Source organism: Pan troglodytes, chromosome 16, assembly GCF_028858775.2.
Source record: "Pan troglodytes isolate AG18354 chromosome 16, NHGRI_mPanTro3-v2.0_pri, whole genome shotgun sequence".
Lineage (NCBI taxonomy): Eukaryota > Metazoa > Chordata > Mammalia > Primates > Hominidae > Pan > Pan troglodytes.
The window spans coordinates 59804250-59824481 of NC_072414.2; the positions used below are offsets into that span (position 1 = coordinate 59804250).

Sequence of the window (20232 nt, forward strand, 5' to 3'; positions counted from 1 at the left end):
TACCTTGCTGGGCAGTGTGCTTAGGGCTCACTGTATCAATTCGTTTAATCCCCACCATGATCCCAGGAGGTAGATGGTGATACGATTATTCTGCCCATTTTACAGATGAAGAAACTGAAACACAGAGAGGCCAGGTGACTTACCCAAGGTCACCCAACAAGTAGCAAAGCACTGTTTGGGACCCAGAGCCCTGCTCTTAGCCACAGCTCTGATAACTCCACACACACAGCACACATGTGCACACATGTACACACACACACATGCCCTGTCCTCTAGCACAGAGGCTCCCAAACTCTGGTTTGCCAAGATAATGTTAGTACCTTTGGGAACGGGTCAAGGATCTCTTTGACCAGCTCGCCAGGGATACAGGTGCAGAGCGCCCCACAACAGCACTGAGAAACACTGCTCCAGACGCATGCTTTGGCCTGGAGACCAACTTTCAGGGTGATCTTGAACAAAGCACGTCTCCTGTCTGAGTCTGTTTCCTCATCTGTCAATGTAGGGGTTGATCTCACGGTGTCCTGGAGCTGCTCCCAGTCCTGATGTCCCAGAGCAGAGTTCTCACCATTTGGGTTCATCCTGTGAGCATCCTTGCCCCCAAATTACATCACCCACATGCATGCACGCACAGAATTTTGTTCACAACTCTAGGGTTTGTGGAGACCCTGGAGCTCACTCACTCATGACCCCCTGTCAAGGGCCCCTACTTTGGGGCAGCCCCCAACTATAAATTCCCCTCTGCCTTGAAGTCGAGAAGATGGGGAGCTGAGTGACCCCTGAGGGGTTCTCCTGCTAAGACCCCTCTGGCCGGAGGCAGGTCCCTCTTTGGCCTGTTGAAGTGATTCCTCTAGTCACCGTTGGGGGCCAGAGGCCAAGCTGCCCCTGCCCTCAGAGGTCGCAGGAAGGCTAAGACCTAGAACACTGCAGTGCCTGAGACTGGCCTAGGCAGCATGAGCTCTTTCCCTGCTGGAAAGCCACCCCAGCCCACCCTCACCCCATCCATGTGGCTAATTCCTATTCTTCCTTTCAGGCCTCTCTCAAACAGCACCTCCTCTTTGCTGCCTTTTTTTTTTTTTTTTTTGAGACAGAGTTTCGCTCTTGTCCAGGCTGGAGTGCAATGGTGCACTCTCAGCTCACAACCTCTGCCTCCCAGGTTCAAGCGATTCTCCTCCCTCAGCCTCCCGAGTAGCTGGGATTACAGGCATGCACCACCACGCCCGGCTAATTTGTGTATTTTTAGTAGAGATGGGGTTTCACCATGTTGGTCAGGCTGGTCTTGAACACCTGACCTCAAGTGATCTGCCTGCCTCAGCCTCCCAAAGTGCTGGGATTACAGTCGTGAGCCACCATGCCCAGCTGGCAGCTTCTTTATTTCCTTCTCTGGATATAGACTGTGAGCCCTTTGAGGGCAGGGATGAGGCTAACTCACCTCTATCCCAGGACCTGGCCCAGGGCCTGCATAGGGAGGGTGCCTGTGGTGTGGGACGGTAGGAGGGAGGGAAGGTAGGGTGCAGAGATGGGGCCCTCAGACCTGAGGCCCTTGGGGCCTGTCACTGTCCTGCTCGAATCTCTTGCTCCAATCCTCAATATCGCCCACTCACTTTCTAACTGGAGCTTCTGAGAGACCAAACCTTCACTGGAGGCAGCCTCAGGCCTCTCAGACCTTCAGGGGAGCCTAGAAGGAAGTGTTTCCAGGACAGGAGGATCCTCACGGGGCCCCAGTTCACAATGACAGGCAGGTGCCTCCTCTGCTTCTAGGTCTCTGGCTTGAAGGCCAGGAGGCCCTCTCACACTCAGCCCATCGTCCCTGCTTCTGTCTTTGGTTTTCACATGTGGGGAATGCAGAATACAGAATCCCAGGGCTTTGGAGATGTTCCAACAGGTCCATTGGGGCAGAGGAAGGAGAGGTGGAACCCTCTTCTCCAGATGTGGCGGGGACCTTGTGGTCCAAAGTAGTGTGACCCAGAGCCCCTACCCAAGGCCCAGCCCAGTTAGGGGGGTGGTCAGGCCAGTGAGGTGAAATGGATGGTACAGCCTCACTGAGGGAAGCTGCGGGTGCCCTGCCTGAACAGACCCGCATCTTTGGGGAGGCATATGCTTCCAGGTGTCTGCACACTCAGGCCAGTGGAACCTCCAGGTGAAGCCTCGGGATGATGCTGGGTCTGCAGGCTGGCAGCCCCTGGGGCCACACAGGGTGGTTCAGAAGGGACTGGACAGCGGCTTCCACGTGGGATGGAGCCTAGAGAGGGCCATGATGCCACCTCAAAGATACCTTCTGTCCCCCTGACTGCTGCCCAAACTCCCCCTTGGAGCTTCAGCCTTTAGCTAAGTCTGGCCCCTATTAGAATGGGAGCCTGGCCGGGCACGGTGGCTCTCATCTGTAATCCCAGCACTTCGGGAGGCTGGGGCAGGCAGATCACTTGAGCTCAGGAGTTTGAGGCCAGCCTGGGCAACATGGTAAAACCCTGTCTCTACAAAAATTAGCCAGGCATGGTGGCACATGCCTGTAGTCCCAGCTACTCAGGAGGCTGGGGTGGGAGGATCACCTGAGCCTGGGAGGGGGAGGGTGCAGTGAGCTGTGATCGCGCCACTGCAATGCAGCATGGGCGACAGAGTGAGACCCTGTCTCAAAAAAAAAAAAGGAAAACCAGAATGGGAACCGTGTTCTCAGTCACAGAAATGTCCATGAGAAAGAGGGGCATAGAGGGAGGATGGAGGGAGGGAAAGACGGCCCCAAGTCCAAGGGTGAGGGAGGGAGGTAGTGCCCAGCAGGTGGGCAGAAGGGCGTGGAGAGGGGAGCTGCACCAATGGCTCACAGCAGCCCAACTCCATTCCTGGGGCCAGGTGGACCCCCAGGACTGCACCTGGACCGGGTCCCAGCTCCTACTTTGGGGGATCGGGTGTTTTCACTTCATGAGGCCAGAGGAAGCAGTTCAATCAAAGCGCAGGGGAGAGGCCAAAGGAGGAGGCTGAGGCTGGCATCAGCTCCAAGGTGCTGTGGCAAAGGCAATAGGCGTGGTGATGTGGGGTCAGGAATAGGGAGGAGGAGCAAAGAGGTCTGCAGGGGGAGCCAGGCCAGGGGAAGCAGTAAACCGCTCAGGATGTCTGCCCTGAGCCTGGTCCTTGGTGGGTGCTGGCTGCTCATATAGGAAGTGGGACGAGGTCAGTGGCTTCCATGGCGGAGCAAGGCTGCCGTGGCGCTTGCCGGCTTTGTCATGACTCCTTTCCGCCTTGGCAGAAATCACATCCTCGACCCGCCAGAGATGCTCTTCAACTAGTGGGCAGGCAGGGCGGGCTGTAGCTGGCAGTGGGTGGAGCCCCTGAGACAGCCTGGGCTGGCACGAGCCACAGGAGTGGATTATTATGCGGGGCAGGGAGGCAGCAGAGCCCAGACCTCATAATGACAAATTTTCTGCTAAACAACCACAAATATTTGCTGTGACTTTGGACAGAGTCTGAAAAAGACTTTGTTTCCTCCCTTGGCGGTATCATTTGTCTTGTTTTGAAGCCACGAGATTGCAGGCGCGAACTTATAGACTCAAGTTTGTCTTAATTGCTGTGGTGTCACCACCTCTCTGGCAGATAACAGCACAATGAACGAGTCGATGGGGCTGAGCCCTCCAGGTCCTTCTTCTAAAGTGAGACAAATGTCCCTCCTATAAGCCCAACAGTCCATCGGCAGCTCTGTCATTTATTTATCTCCCTAACAGTTTGCATTAACTTGCAAGGGATAAAAAGTCTCTCCTGCCTGCAGACTTAGTTAAAAGCATCCAGTCAAACTGTGCTGCTGGTCCTTCCCAGGAATTTGCTCTTTTTATCTTTTCTTCCCGCTTTGGGGAAGAGGGGTTGTAGGGAGAGCAACAGGGCAAACACTGGGAGCAATAATGAGGGCAGAAGTATGGGAATAAAGTTTTGAGATAGAAAAGAAATTCTATTTGTCTTGTAATATGAGTTGCACGTGGCAAACTGCCTTCACACTGGTCTCATTGGTCTCCCAGCTCCCCTGCAAGGGCAGCAGGCAGCAGGATCATCCCCATCTCTCTGTCTTCCAGTCCCTGTTCCCATCACAGGGGGTGACGCTCTGCTCCCTGAATGTCCAGAGCCCTCTCTGCCTCTGAGCCTCTGAGCCATAGCATAGGCTGTTCCCTCAGCCTGGGACACCTTCCTCCCGTCCTCTGCCTCCTGCCTAATTTCTGTTCATCCTCCAAGATTCAGCTGAAATGCAATTCCTATGGGGAGGCCTTTTCCAATACCCAACCTGATCTGGCCCACCCACAGGAGCCCAGCCCACAGGCTACCGTCTCCCTGGAGCTCCTCTGTCGCTGCCTGACTTCTCTATATTGTCCTTCTGTGTTTTCTTACATCATCTATCTGCCTCACCTCAGTGAAAGCCCCAGGAAGGCAGGAGCTGGCTCAGGGCCTGGCATTCAGGAGACGCTCGAGAAACAGTGGTTAAATAAATGAAGGGGAAGGCAGGGTGGGAGGGGCTTCAGGAAACTTCAGGGACCTGCCCCTGCCTGCCTCCAGCCATCTAGGTACAAGTTATTTACTTACTTATTTGTTTGAGATGGGGCCTCGCTCTGTCACGCATGCTGAGTGCAGTGGCGCGATCTCGGCTCACTGCAGCCTCAGCCTCCTGAGCTCAAGTGATCTTTCCCCTTCAGTCTCCCAAGTAGCTGGGACTACAGGCATGCACCACCATGCACGGCTTATTTTTAAAGTTTTTGTAGAGATGAGGGCTCACTGTGTTGTCCAGGTTGGTCTCAAACCCCTGGCCTCAAGCAATCCTCTCACTTCAGCCTCTCAAAGTGCTGGAATTACAGGCGTGAGCCATTGCACCCAGCTGGGAAGAAGATGTTTATAAAAACATCTGATGAGATTGTGGCTGCTCTTTCACTTTCTATTACTCTGTATTTTTCAAATGTAACTCAGTAAACATATATTATTTTGTAATAATAATAATTTGTTTTAGAAAATGTTAAATCTCTTGGTCAGAGTCCCAGCAAGGCAGTGGGAGAGGCGGGATTCAATGCAAGTCTCCTAATACCCAAATGGAACCCCTCTTTTCTACCCCACGGCCTCCTCGGTCTTTTTTGGCAATCCTGTGGGGGAGGCAGAAGAGTGTAGCTATGAAGGCTGGGTGCGGTGGCTCACGCTTGTAATGCCAGCACTTTGGGAGGCCAAGGCAGGCGGATCACCTGAGGTCGGGAGTTCGAGACCAGCCTGACCAACATGGAGAAACCCTGTCTCTACTAAAAATACAAAATTAGCCAGGCGTGGTGGTTTATGCCTGTAATCCCAGCTGCTCGGGAGGCTGAGGCAGGAGAATCACTCAAACCTGGGAGGTAGAGGTTGCGGTGAGCCAAGATCATGCCATTGCATTCCAGCCTGGGCAACAAGAGTGAAACTCTGTCTCAAAAAAAAAAAAAAAAAAGAGGAAAAAAAAAAGAATGTAGCTATGAAGGGCATGGGCTTGGAGTTACACAGACCTGGGTTCAAGTCTTGGGTCCTCCATTGACTCACTGTGTGACCCTAGGCAAGATGCCTAACCTCTCTGAGCCTCAGTTTCCTCAGTGGCAGAGTGGGGTAATTATAGTAGTGGATGTTGTTGATGTCATTATTAAATCATCCCTGCTACTGACCGTGCTAAGCACAAAACACTTCTAAAGGGCTGGTTTCTGGCCCCTTCCTCCCACCAGGCACTGCTGCCCCACATACACACAGACCCGCATACACCCACTGAAGTCCTAGTGACTCCCCACTTCTTAAATATTCCTTCCTCAGGAGAAATGGGGCCTCCTTCCTCTGTGATGCAGTGGCAGCTCACGGTGATGCTCGGGGACCAACATTCTCCAGCAAATATTGTTGAGGCTTCTACCCTTCCTCCTCCCCCACCCAGTGGTGATTCACTTCGCCCTCTGCATTTTGATGCATGAGATTCATGGGGCATGTGCCACTGCTGCACACCAGCCTGGGTGGAGTGACTGCGAGGAGGTGTTCTGTCCCCCTTACTGGAGTGAGAGTCCTAGGAGAACACAGCCTGCATATTACAGGGAGGCAGCTGTTGCTGAAGAAACAACTTTCACTTCAGGCAGGTCTGGATTTGAGTCTTAGGGCTACTACTTCCTGGCTGTGTGGCTTTGGGCAAATCACTTCACCTCTCTGAACCTCAGCTTCCTCAGCTGTGAAATGGGTATGTTGGCATCATAAGATTCTTAGGAAAACAAAATGAGATGAGAGATGCCAAGAGTGCAGCACAGTGTCTGGTGCACAGTGGGGACCCAAGTTCCTTAGCTGGTGTCAATAGAAATAGAAAAGTGGCCTCCTCCTACACCACTGCCACCCCCAGCCCTAATCCTGTCCCTCTCCAGCCCCATACCCTGCTTTATTTCTTTTTCACAGCAATTGTCACCACTTGGAATTATAGTAATCTTTCTTGTCCATCTCCCTGCTGGAGTGTAAACTCTAGAGAGCAGGAACTAGCTTGCCTTAATCCCCTACTGTGTCCTCAGCTCCTGACACACAAGAGGTACTGAGTAAGTATTTGATGAATTCATGGTGTCTCTAGCACCTATGCTGGGCCTTGCTGAGGTTTCAGAGAAGTCCTGGGGAGTCTCCCTGCCCCAGTGGGGGCCGTCTGCTTGTTCACTAAAAATCCCAGCAAAGCTGGTACCATCACTCCTGGGGGAGGGAGGATACTCATTTCTCCAGACCAGAAAAGCCAGCAAGGGGTCAAGACAATTTAAAGGAGAGAGAATAATCTTTCAGCAAATAGTGCTAAGGCAACTGGATGTCCACATGCAAAAGAATGAATTTGGATCCCTACCTCACATCATACACAAATGTTAGCTCCAAATAGATGTGTTAATCATAGACTAAAAGTAAAGAGCTAAAACTATAAAAATTCTTAGAGGAAAATATAGAAGTAACTCTCACAGCACAGCCTTCTTAGATATGAAGCCAAAGCACAAGCAGCCAAAAAAAAAAAAAAAAAAAAAAAAATACAATAAATTGGATGCCATGAAACTTAAAAATGTGTGTGCTTCAAAGGACATCACTAAGAAAATACTATGAGTAAAAAGACAACTCCTAGAATGGGAGAAGTTACTTTCAAATCATGCATCTGATAAGGGACTTATACTAGAATATATAAAGAACACTTACAACTCAATAATAAAATTACAAATAACCCAGTTGAAAAAATAGGGAAATGATATTAATAGACATTTCTCAGCGAATGACTAATAAGCATATAAAAGATGTTTAACATCATTTTATCAGGGAAATGCAAATCAAAACCACAATAAAGTACTATTTCATACCCACCAGGATGGCTATAATAAAAAAGACAAATAATAACAAGTGTTTTTGAGAATGTGGAAAGATCAGAACCCTCATCCATTGCTGATGTGAATGTAAAATGGTGCTATTCTTTAGAAAAGTAATCTGGCATTTCTTTACAAGGTTAACTATAGAGTTATGGTATCACCCAGCAATTCCACACTTTGGTATATACCCAAGAGAAATTAAAATATGTGACCACACAAAAAATTGTGCATGAATGCTTATAGCAGCATCATTCATAATCGCCAAAAAGAGGGAAGAACCCAAATATCTATTGATGGATGAATGGATAAACAACGTGGTATATCCATATGATGGAATAGTATTTGGCAATAAAAAGGAATGAAGTACCAATACATGCTACAACATGGGTGAACCCTGAAAACATTACACCAAGTGAAAGAAGCCAGTCACAAAAGACCAATATTATATTATTCCATTTATAAGAAATGTCCACAGGAAGCAAATCTGTAGAACAGAAAGTAGACCAGTAGCTGCCTAGGGCTGGAGGGAAGTAGGGAAATGAGGGGTGATAACTAATAAGTACAGAGTTTCTCTTTGGAGTGCTGGAAATATTCGAGCATTGATGGGGTGATGGTTGCACAACTCTGTGAATTACAAAAGAAAATCATTGAGTTGTAGACCATAGGAGTATATGGTATGTGCATGATATCTCAACTCAGGTTCCCTTGGGGTCGGTGGAGTCGGGGAGACTGTGGGGAATTGTGTGACATGCCCAGAATTCAAGTCCTTCCTCTGACTGATGTGGCATCCTATGGTTTTCCCACACTCCAGAACCTGGCCTCAGAAATGCCTCAAACTGTCCCAGCAAGAAGACCAGACTTCACCAATGTTTAGGCAGCCATCTTGAAGTGATTGGAGGCTGTCAGGGAAGGAGCAGCTCACATGTGCTGAGTGCCTACTCTGCCATGTGATTTGTGCAGGGCTGGGACTAGAGGGAGGACTTACAGGACCCCCGAGACTGAGTGACTTCTTAAGTTTTTCACCCAAGATACCTTACTCTAGTTCCAGCCCTGGCTGTGTTCCATATTCCCAGCACCTTAGTTCATCATTGTGACATGAGGCCAGGCGCCATGGCTCATGCCTGTAATCCCAGCACTTTGAGAGGCCAAGTTGGGCGGATTGCTTGAGGCCAGGAGTTCGAGAACAGCCTGGCCAACATAGTGAAACTCCATCTCTACTAAAAATACAAAAATCAGCTCAGCATGGTGGAGGGCTCCTGTAATCCCAGCTACTTGGAAGGCTTGAGACAGGAAAATTGCTTGAACACAGGAGACAGAGGTTGCAGTGAGCCAGGATCATACCACTGCACTCCAGCCTGGGTGACAGAGTGAGTGAGATTCCATTTCAAAAAATAAAAATAAAAATTATGACATCCCCATGTCCCTGTGAAGCCCATATGAATACGTTACAGTTGTGGGTTTGGAGACTCAAACAGTGCAAGTCTTGCTGGCTCCACAGCCTATTTTCTTTCCAGCCCTTTCTCCATGATGCTGATGGAGGAACCCCTGGGGAATCCCCTTGCAACCAGGGAAAGCTTGGCAAGCCTGCCAGCAGCTCCCCACCTCCCAAGAACAAGTGTTTTGGAGGTCTCTGCCTGGATGACTTTGAGTCCGTGTGGAGGGTGGGAATCCCAAGACCTAAACATCACTGGGGAGCAGAGAACCTTCTCTTGAAGAACCACATTGGCCACTAGACCCCAATAGGACCAATAACTGTGGCCAGCAAGTCAAGTGGGACCTGGTCTGGGGCTCACAACCCTCATTCTCAAATGCTCATTTCATTTGCCAAACATGATGAGTACCTACTAAGTGCCAGGCCCTGGGTATGCAACTGCAGACACAACATTCCCGTGGGAGAGACAGAAACACAAAAAAGCGACTGGGAAATATTAACCCATGAACAATCCAGTGATGAAAATAAAACAGCCATGGACAGAGGGGGATGAGGGCTGGCATGAAGGCAAGCTTAGAGGAGGCTCAGGAGGGGTGTATGCAGGGAGGGAGGTAAGGCAGCCTGCTCTGTGGGGTGGAAGCCTCCGGTGACACTGAGTTTTCTCACTGTGTTTCCATGGGTTCATTGGAAACTTCTAAGTGTCCACACAGTCTCCCCCATGCTGAGAGGACCTTGGAAAGAGGCTGTGGCTAAGCTGAAGCTGATAAGGAGGGGAGCCCCTCACCCCTGGGACCAGCCAGGATGCAGGCAGGGACCCAAGCTTGAGATTCGGGAGAGAAGGATACTCATGGGAAAACCTGGGGCCAGCTGGAGATGCTCAGCCACCCTCTTTTACTTTAAAAGATTTTTTTTTCTACAGGCAGGCAGGGTCTCCTTCTCTTGCCTAGGCTGGAGTGCAGTGGTGCAATCATAGCTCACTGCAGCCTCCCTCTCCTGGGCTCAAGTGATCCTCCTGCCTCAGTCTCCCAAGTAGCTGGGGCCACAGCTGAGCACCACCATGCCCCAGCTCACTCTCTCTCTCTCTCTCTCTCTCTATATATATATAATTTTTTTTTTTTTTTGGTAGAGATGGGATCTATGTTGCCCCAGCTCTTCTTTTCCTAATACCTCTGCTCAGGCCTGGGAGGCTTCTCTGTCTGGTTGGAGCAAAGAAGGCTGGTCCAGGGTTCCCTCCTTAGTGTCTGCCAGCCTAACTTGCATCCTCAGGTGCAAGAGAGCCTCAGGAGGGCAGAGCCCGGCCCCAAGACCTTCAAACCATTCCCAAGGCCTCCTGGCTCTCCCTCTCCCCAGAAGCTTAAGCGTCCTAACCTAAGTAGGGCCACCAAGCTCTACCCATCTTCAGGACTCTAGAAGAGAGGTGTTCATGAGCCCCTGGACTCTGGATCAATCCTTCACTCGCCTTCACTCCTGCAAAGTGGGGGTCCATGTGCCCATCCTACAGATGCAGATATGCAGGCCCAGGCAAAGTCCATGGCCCTTCCTGGAGTCAGCAGCGGAACCGGGTCTGGGCCCACCAGGACCGCAATTGTTCTCCCTCCTTTTGATGTTCCCGAGAACAGGGAGTCCCCTGCCGTGAGGAGCGCTGGTCTCACCTATGATCCCAGAGAGCCTGGTCCAGGCAGCGGAAACCCAGAGGGTACGGCCTCCCGCCAAATCCGGACCCTCTCCAGCCTCGGTCTCTGGTCCGCAACAGGAGTGAGGTGGGCCCGGAGCTCTGAGGACCTTCTCACCGGCTCCAAGGCCCCCGCCTTCTCCTCACTTTTGGTCTCGGGTTGGGGCCCGGCAGGCCCCGCCCAGCCTCCTTCACTTCCTTGGGCCAGGGCCGCCGCCGCGCCGGGCTCTGCCCTATGTGGCCGTCGGATTAATATCCAGATATTAAGTAAACACTAAATTAGCAAAACTACAAGAAAATTTTACAGCCCTTTGCATTTGGCAATCATTGAGTGTTAATTAGAAATTCATTACAATTAAAACCCTGCCTAAACAGGGCCTGCGCGCCTTAATTACATCTGATTTTTAATTCAGAATACGTGTTTACACAGTAAGCGCTACGTACCCCGTGATTATCCCCAATCCTCTTTATACTGTACTAATTATGTAAATTAAACCTAATTAACTGACGAAAACTGCCGTTAATTCAACTACTAAAAGATATGTGCTTGCGGAGGAGGCGCGTCCGCGCAGCCTCAGCCCGAGCCGGAGCCCAAATGGACGCCACACCCGGGGCACGGAGGCAGCGCGGGCTCGGCCAGTGGGAGGAGAAGCGCGCGAGGCGCAGCTCGCATCCAGAGTCCGGCTCTCCGACCCCTGGTGCCACCGGGCAGCGGATAAAAGAGAGAGAATCTTCAATAATGGGGGTCAGGAAGGCCAAGGGCAGCGACGCCTGCCAGCTCTGGACAGGGCCTCAGGACCCAGAGCCCCCACTGAGGAAGAGGGGTCCCGCCCATCCCTTCGGAGCCTGGGTTGCGGTCCCAGCTCTGCTACTCACTGCCTGCCTGAACCTGAGCAAGTGCCCTGGCTGTGCCAGGCCTTCCTCCTCTACATCGTCTAATGAGGGCGATACTGAAACGCAGCGCTGCGCCCTCCTTACCGTCCCTTCTTCAAGCTAGGCTCTCTCTGCAGCGTGCCAAGCACCACTTTTTGAGTCTAGGAGATCACCTTGCGTCCCTTGTGGGCTGAGGGCCTTGGCTAGGGAGAAGGGCAGGGGTTGGCTTCCACTGCCGGATCCTCAGTTTCCTGCCTGTAAAATGGGAATAAGTGGTTCCTATCTATTCCCAGGGCCCTTGTTGAGAATCGGCTCTGCCATCGGTAAAGTGCGGTCCGCGGTGATATTAACCCGCCGGACGCCGGCCCATAGTAGAGCCCCAGCTCCTACCCCCACGACCTGCTCCCCGGTGCCCAGCCCTGAGCAGCAGGGCTTCCCCAGCCTCTGTCCACGCGCCTTTCTCCAGCTCAGACCAGGGACAGGAACTGGGTGGGTCTCCTGGCACTGGCCAGAGCGAGGGGAGCTGTCCGTAGCTTGGTGCTGAACGGGGACGCAGAGTCGACGCTGCACACCCCCTGGTGCGGGGCGGTACCCTTTGTCTAAGAGGTCCTGGGGGCCCCCCGCGGCCGGGCTGCTGGAAACGGAGGCGTCTTTGGCCCTCGCTGTACAACAGAGGCAGGACAGGCAGGTCCTGCTCAGGGGGACCCAGCCCATCCTCTCTTTCCTCCCACCCCCCAGCACCCTGGGGGCGTCCTGGCTCCAGGATCGTTGTCACCACCATGCCGAATTCTGAGATGCCTTTTAAAAAATCATTAGGAGGCTAAGAATAATTACCGAACGAGATTGTAATTATGGGGTGGGGGAGCCTGGGTCGAGGGAGAGGGAATGAGCTGGCGGGGACTTGGGGGCAGCTCTCGGACTGGGAAGGAAAATAGGTTCCTGTGTTCTCCCCAGGGAAGGTGTGGGAGGAAAGACAGCGGGATAGTTGGAGCGGGACAGAGGCACAGCCTGGGAAAGACACCCGAATGGAGGGGCCAGAGGCAGAAAGAAAGGGGCCGAGCGGGTTCCAGGACTCCCCTGGGAGAAAAGGGAAAGGCAGGGAGATCCGAGACAGAAAGACCGGAACCGAGGAGGGGGAAGAGGGCAAGAACCCGATCTAAAAGAGACCCTCAGAGGAGACAGAGCCCACAAACTTGGGAGAGGTTTTCGGGGCCTAGGAGAACGGTAACCTACGTCAGCCAGGGTAGCCGGGAAGAAGGCAAAGGAGTCTGTGGGCTGGGCCTGCCCTCTCCTCAGTCCCTTCACCAGGCCTGAGCTATCGGTTTGCGCTTCCAAAGTCCCTTCCCAGGGTCTCTGCGAGCCAGGAGGGAAAGGAAGAGAGGGGAGAAGTGGAGGAAAAGGGGAGACACGCCCCAGAGGAGTTGGAACGCAGGAGGGAAAGGGGACCATACCCGGTAGCCCGAGGAAAAAACGAGGCGAGAGGGGAGAAGGCGACCCCGCGCCGCTACCCGCGGAAGATTTATGGCGCCTCCCGGGTTCCAAGGACAGGCTGCGTTCGTCGCTGCTGCCACCGCCGGTAGTCGCCGTGGCCGCTGCGCCCCCTGCCCAGGCAGCCCGTCGCGCCCCAGGCCATCCCTGCCATTATTAACTTCTGTTTGATTAGGGTAATTGTTCAAACTTGGGCCGGACAGTATGATTAATTACAGTTTAATTAACGTGTCCATTAAGGACACTTAATGCCAGGGGGGCAGGGAGGGAGGTGGTGGAAGCGGCCAACGGGGCGCCTGGGTGCGGGCTAAGAGGGGCGGGGTGCGACTAGTAACTCAAACGAAGAAGTAGAGACAGATTGAGAGAGGAAGAGAAGGGGACCCAGTGGGGCGTTAGGGGAAAGAATGGTGAAGACGGAGAGACCGACTGAGACAGGAGAGGGATGGAGAGAAACGGAGCTTTGAGGAGAGAGAGGAGGTACCCAGGGGCGTCTGTAGCATCAGAGGACTGGACCTCCCCCTTGGGGAAACTGGCTTAGCAGCGTTGAGAGCGTAGTTAACCTCAGATCACTCCCAACGATGACTTGGCTCCTGCCCTGGGCCTGTTGGTGACGGCGAAGGGAGGCATTCAAGGCCGAGGGCTCCCCAAACCTAGTTCCCAAGTCCCCTGCCCAGGGACGGAAACAGGAGAACGCCCCTCCTCAGGTTAGAGCTCTCTTGATACCTCCCACCGAAGTCAGGAGCATGGGAGAGGCAGATCTGCTCCTTCCCGGGTGCCTTCCTCGCTGCCCTGCACCCAGGTCCCTGTCCCGGTCTCTGGTGACCCTACTGGTTCCCCAGGGCCACTCTAGGCTCCACCACCCTGGCCCTCGCCTGCGGCCGGAAAGTGAAGTACTCCTCCCTGCGCCCGTTCCTCTTGAGTCCCCCTTAGCCCCATCACCCGGTTTTGGCCCAGACCAAAACTGGCTCCTTGGCCGGGAGCACTGGGCCCTCCTCACTTCGTTCTTGGGGACAAACTTTATGGCCCCAGGGCCTTTCCTCCCTCCTGGCCTCTCCAGCTAGAGCGGGACGCAGGTGCAGGGTGCTGGACGCAGGTGTGCGGCCGCTTACCTGGGGCGTGCAGGCCTTGGGGCTGCGGGGAGGCGGCGGGCGCCGCGCGTGGCCCGCGGGCGGGCGGACCCGGGGAGGGCGCTAGCGACTGCGCGGGCGGTGGGTGTGGCGCCCCGGCTCGCAGCTGTCAGGCGCGCCTGCCCCGCCACTCGGGCTGTGACCGCGCCGTCCCCGCCGCCGCGCCATGCGCTCCAGGCTTCGGCCTCTTCTTCCGGCCAGTCCCCGGCCTCGGGGTCAACGGCTCAGGGTTCGCATCTCCGCGCCCGGGGCCCCGGCGCCCCGCGCCCGCTGAGAGCGGGAGGGGCCGCGGGTGGGAGCGCGGAGAACCAGGGAGCGCGGCTGTGCGCGCGCGCGGGGAGGGGCCGCGCCGTCACCCGGAGAGCCCGGCGGATCCCGGACTCCCGCCCGCCGCTCCTCCCGCCGCGCACCTCCGCTCACCGCTCGCCCGGCTCCAGCCGCCGCCGCACTGTGAGTACCCACGTCCGGTAGCCCGCCGCCCCCGCGCTCTGCCCCTGCAGCTTTTTTTTCGTTTAGTTCTGATTTGGGCTCCTGTGGCTGTTGTTTTTATGATTATACCTAAAGACACCACCGCCTCGCTCCCACCACTGCCAGTCTCCCGCTTCGCTGCCCTCCCCCAAGCTCGTCCATCTAGCTCCGGGAGCCGACGGGGGTTCCTCAAGCTGCTCTGGCTGCTGCTCCTTGTCGCTGCATATGGCCCTTCGCCTGTGCTTTCCGCTTTGGCCCCCGAAATTCCGTTCCTTTCCTAGGGACCCCCTTCTTCTGACTCCGGGCCCGGACCCCCCTCCTCTCACTCAGGGAAAACCGCTCAGGGACCCAGGACCCTCAACTGGGGTACGCTCTCGGCTCGGGCGCTGTCTTCACTGTATGCGGGCCAGGCATAGTTGCCGATTTCGAGAAACCGAGAAGCTGTCATTTCCCAGCGCTGCGCGCCCTCCAGCCACCTCCAGGAGGGCGCGAGGCTTGTCAGCCGGGGAGTTAGGACAGTGTTTTTGCCTCCTACAATGATATAAAGGACTTCAACGCGAAATGAGGGTCAACTTATTTTAGTTCGATCCTCGGAGATAAAGATGAAACAGACAGATAATACATAAATAGCTTGATACTTGAAGAAGGTACAAAACAGATGAGAGAAAGAGGAACGAGCCGGCAGAGACAGCTCAGGGACAGATAATATCGACAAATGAGGGTCTCCTAGACAAATAGAGAAGAAGGGAGAGAGACAGATAAACAGAAGATTCCAGTCTCCTTGCTGAAGGCTTTTGAACTGGGATCCCCTGTCTGGAGCTGCCCCTCTGAAAACGGAGTTACATTCAGGGCCAACTGCAGGGGAGGAGCCCTCAGGGTTGGGCTGCCCTGGCCGCAGGAGCGCCTGCAGCCTTGGGCCGGATGGGAGCCTGGCTTGTCTGAGGACATGTGGCTGGGTCAGGCGACCTAGAGGGCCCCAAACATCAGTCCCCAAGTACCCCCGCTGCAGAGGTCTGCCTGCACAGCTCCCTCCCTGCCTCAGCCAGAAAGCAAAGTGCAAGGACCAGCAGCAACTTTTGTGCCTGGAGCCTTGCAATGGCTACGAAGATGGCTGAGATTCCTTCCAGCCCATATGAGCCAGGACAGCGAGGCATGAAGGATACTCAGAGAGGTGATGCCCCTCAAAGAGGAAGCCCAGAGCCCCGAATCCTGCAGTTGGCCCGAGTGGGAAACGTATATCTGAAGGAGGAAAGCTCAAGGAGTGGGCGACTGGAAGCTAAGAAGTGGATCCCAACAAAGTTCCTTGAGAACCTCTCTGTCCCACACGTTGACCTCGGTGGAAACCAGCTTTGGTCTGGAATACAGCTAAAAATGCAGAAAGTGTGGTTAGAACTGGAGGATCCTGGTCTCACTAACAGCTGGAAAGAAAACGGTTTATATATCCAGCCGAAATCTTTCTGCTCAACGAACGCGGGCGCCAGCCGTGAGAGGAGAAGCTCGGGTTTGTGGAAACTGGCAATGTTGTCCCCTGAAGCCGGCTCGGCACCAAGCTGCGTGCGGTGGGGGCCGCGCTAGGTCCGGGCGCGCACCGAGCGCTTTGGAGAGGGTCGGGTTCAGCACCGCGAACAGCGGTAGCCTCCGCCTCTCTCCTTCCCTGGCAGACACGGTTCCCTCCTCCTTCTCTCCACCCCCCTCTACCCCCTGCTGTCTGGAGATGGGCAGTGACCGCCCCCCCCCCCACCCCTCCTTGCACTGCCCCCGCCCGCCCGCGTGCATGCGCGACTGAGCAGAGGGGCGGCCGATCCCCGAAGTCCGGGCTTCAGGACCCGGGCCGGCAGCACCGGCTGCGAGGGTTGCCGAAGGCGCACGGATCTGGGCGCTGAAAAAGCCTGATTTGGCAATGGCTTTGCTGTGTGGCCTTGGGCAAGTCACTCTGCGTATCTGGGTTTCACTTCCTTCCCAATCCGAAAACGGGATTGGGTTCCTTGCAGCCCGGGCATTCCTGAGGTCTCCTTTACCCCTTCTCCTCCCCCAAGCCCCGGGGGCTGTTGTTAACGGCGCCAACATGGGTCTGAATAACAAAAGACGCCTGTCCAGGGGGTGAATGAGTTTGGACTCCCCACTGCCAAGTATCCCCCGCGCGCCCAACTCGGCGCGCCCTGCTGGGCGGGCCCGAGCCTCGGCGGCGGCGCTGAAAATGGCTCATCTGCTCTCTGCTTTCTCTATTTCGCAGGAGCGGCGGCATGGAGGCTCTCACCACTCAGCTGGGGCCGGGGCGCGAGGGCAGTTCCTCGCCCAACTCCAAGCAGGAGCTGCAGCCGTACTCGGGCTCCAGCGCTCTCAAACCCAACCAGGTGGGCGAGACGTCGCTGTACGGGGTGCCCATTGTGTCGCTGGTCATCGACGGCCAGGAGCGCCTATGCCTGGCGCAGATCTCCAACACCCTCCTCAAGAACTACAGCTATAATGAGATCCACAACCGCCGCGTGGCCCTGGGCATCACGTGCGTGCAGTGCACGCCGGTACAGCTGGAGATTCTGCGTCGGGCCGGGGCCATGCCCATCTCGTCGCGCCGCTGCGGCATGATCACCAAGCGAGAGGCCGAACGCCTGTGCAAGTCGTTCCTGGGCGAGCACAAACCACCCAAGCTGCCCGAGAACTTCGCCTTCGATGTGGTGCACGAATGCGCGTGGGGCTCGCGTGGTAGCTTCATCCCTGCGCGTTACAACAGCTCTCGTGCCAAGTGCATCAAGTGCGGCTACTGCAGCATGTACTTCTCGCCCAACAAGTTCATCTTCCACTCGCACCGAACACCCGACGCCAAGTACACGCAGCCCGATGCCGCCAACTTCAACTCCTGGCGTCGTCACCTCAAACTCAGTGACAAGTCGGCCACAGACGAACTGAGCCATGCTTGGGAGGACGTCAAGGCCATGTTTAATGGCGGCACGCGCAAGCGGACCTTCTCCTTACAAGGAGGCGGCGGAGGCGGTGCCAATGGCGGGTCGGGTGGGCAGGGGAAGGGTGGTGCTGGCGGCGGTGGCCCAGGGTGCGGTGCAGAGATGGCCCCAGGCCCGCCGCCCCACAAAAGCCTGCGCTGTGGCGAAGATGAGGCTGCTGGGCCTCCGGGGCCACCTCCACCCCACCCGCAGCGCGGACTTGGCCTGCCGACTGGAGCTAGTGGCCCGGCGGGCCCAGGAGGGCCCGGTGGCGGCGCCGGCGTACGAAGCTACCCGGTGATCCCGGTGCCCAGCAAAGGCTTTGGGCTCCTGCAAAAGCTGCCCCCACCACTTTTCCCCCATCCTTACGGCTTCCCTACGGCCTTCGGTCTATGCCCCAAAAAGGACGACCCGGTTTTAGGCGCGGGCGAGCCAAAGGGCGGTCCTGGCACTGGGAGCGGCGGCGGCGGCGCGGGGACAGGCGGGGGTGCGGGGGGCCCGGGAGCCAGCCACTTGCCCCCGGGGGCAGGGGCGGGCCCGGGCGGCGGCGCCATGTTCTGGGGGCATCAACCCTCCGGGGCAGCCAAGGACGCAGCGGCAGTGGCTGCAGCGGCCGCCGCCGCCACTGTGTACCCGACGTTTCCCATGTTCTGGCCAGCAGCAGGCAGCCTCCCGGTACCGTCCTACCCCGCTGCTCAGAGCCAAGCCAAGGCCGTGGCGGCGGCCGTGGCGGCGGCAGCGGCGGCGGCAGCGGCAGCTGCTGGCAGCGGTGCCCCAGAGCCCCTGGACGGTGCCGAGCCAGCCAAAGAGAGTGGCCTCGGCGCGGAGGAGCGCTGCCCGAGCGCTCTGTCCCGCGGGCCCCTGGACGAAGACGGCACGGACGAGGCGCTGCCACCGCCCCTGGCCCCACTGCCCCCGCCGCCCCCGCCGCCCGCACGCAAAGGCTCCTACGTGTCGGCCTTCCGGCCGGTGGTCAAGGACACCGAGAGCATCGCTAAGCTCTACGGGAGCGCCCGGGAGGCGTACGGCGCGGGGCCTGCTCGGGGGCCGGGACCCGGCGCTGGGAGCGGCGGCTACGTGAGCCCGGACTTTCTCAGCGAGGGCAGCTCCAGCTACAATTCCGCCTCGCCCGACGTGGACACCGCGGACGAGCCCGAGGTGGACGTGGAATCCAACCGCTTCCCCGACGACGAGGACGCCCAAGAGGAGACCGAGCCCAGCGCACCCAGCGCAGGGGGCGGCCCAGACGGTGAACAGCCCACTGGACCCCCTTCCGCCACCTCCTCTGGCGCGGACGGTCCCGCAAACTCTCCCGACGGCGGCAGCCCCCGCCCCCGGCGCCGCCTCGGGCCACCCCCAGCTGGCCGGCCCGCATTTGGGGACTTGGCAGCCGAAGACTTGGTGCGGAGACCTGAGAGGAGCCCGCCAAGCGGCGGCGGCGGCTACGAGCTGCGAGAGCCTGGCGGGCCCCTAGGAGGCCCCGCGCCGGCCAAGGTGAGCCCCGCGCCCGCCCCGCCAGTGGCGCCTTCCCACTTACCCTGTGCGCGGCAGGGCTGCGGGGCCGGGCGGAGAACGGGAATTTTGTTCCGCGCAGGCGTGGGAGCAGCAGGCCCCGGCCACTCTCCGCAGGCCCAGCCTTGGGCGCTCTGCGAAACTGGGCCCACCCGCACCCTCCAGTGAGGGTTTCGAAGGGAAGGGAAGCTGGGGGCGGGGGGAGGACTGGGGAACTTGTGTGCTTTGTTTTTGTTGATGGGAATGGGGAGGAGACCGGCAGAGACTGCCAGACACAGAGACAGAAAAGGGGTGTGGAGAAAGAAAGAGGAGGTAAGAAAGGAACCCAGAGCCAGAGAAAAGCGCTCGCCCGGGTGGGCATCAGAGCCCCAAGGAAGAGGAGAAGAGAGGACAGTGTGGCCTCTCCCTGAGTCGGGCCCCAGCAGTACCGGGTCCCCGGAATCTCCCACCACCCCAACTCGCAGTTTTCCGAGTCTCTTCGCACTCCCGCCTTGGGAACCACAGGGTTCGTTGCTGGGAAGCTGTCTCGGGACCGCGTGCGGAGCGGGAGGGGGGCTCTCAAGCTGGCAGGGCCGGGGCTTGAGGGGCAGGATGCAGCCAGGCTGGAGTCGTTGGCCATTTTGAAAGTGAGTGCGCATACCTGTACATTCGGTTCATTAAAACACGAATCATTAACCGGATGCGAAAGGCGTCATTTATGCCGCGGACGGGGCACCGGCGGGAGGGAAAATGCCTAAAAGGAGGCGGGTGCAGAGGGTGGAGGACACTTTGAACGCCCCTCGGCTTGGGAGCCGCTTTGTGTTTAGAGTAATTTTCCCGCGGGCGCTAACAATTACCCTGAATCTACAAGGGGGCAAAGGTGCGCCGCGTGCGTCACTGTGCCCGCTCAAGTCCAGCGGGCGCACCAACCTTTGCCACTCCGTCGGCTTTCCCTCTTGGCCGCGGGGTAGGGCTGGGCGTCTTCGGGCCGCCGCAGGGCGCCCCCCTAATCGCCTGTCATTTCTCGGCCGTCGCAGGTGTTCGCGCCCGAGAGGGATGAGCACGTGAAGAGCGCGGCGGTGGCGCTGGGGCCCGCGGCCTCCTACCTCTGCACCCCCGAGGCCCACGGTAACGCCTGTCGCGGCCGCTGGCCACTGTAATGGGGGGACCGCAGACAGAGGGCCGGGGTCAAGGAAGGCCTGCGAAGAAAGACAAGGAGAGAGACGCAGAGAAAGAGGGAGAGGGAAAGAAAAATAATGAAAACAAGGAAGCTAAGCTAGTACTCCCAACAACTTCCAATCTTTAGTTACTTAAAAACAACAGTGACAACACGCCCTCTCCACCACACGCACACACATGCTGCAGTACACCCAGACACGGCGTTAAACCCTTAACAAAATCACGCCCGACACGG

At 56.7% G+C, this 20232-nt stretch overlaps 1 protein-coding gene across 4 annotated transcripts in view; it reads left to right on the plus strand.

Annotated features, from left to right (window-relative positions):
• Window positions 1-20232, plus strand: part of SKOR1 (SKI family transcriptional corepressor 1) — a 104545-nt gene that overhangs the window by 39645 nt on the left and 44668 nt on the right. For 3 of the 4 annotated variants that reach the window (XM_054667738.2, XM_016928419.2, XM_063795214.1), the window contains exons 3-4: window positions 16622-18821; window positions 19856-19946. In XM_054667738.2, the coding sequence (XP_054523713.1) occupies window positions 16632-18821; window positions 19856-19946 (2281 nt within the window). In that variant the 5' untranslated portion in view covers window positions 16622-16631. Of the gene's footprint in view, window positions 1-16201; window positions 16396-16621; window positions 18822-19855; window positions 19947-20232 lie in introns of those variants that run through there. The other variant, XM_016928422.4, reaches the window with a different exon arrangement.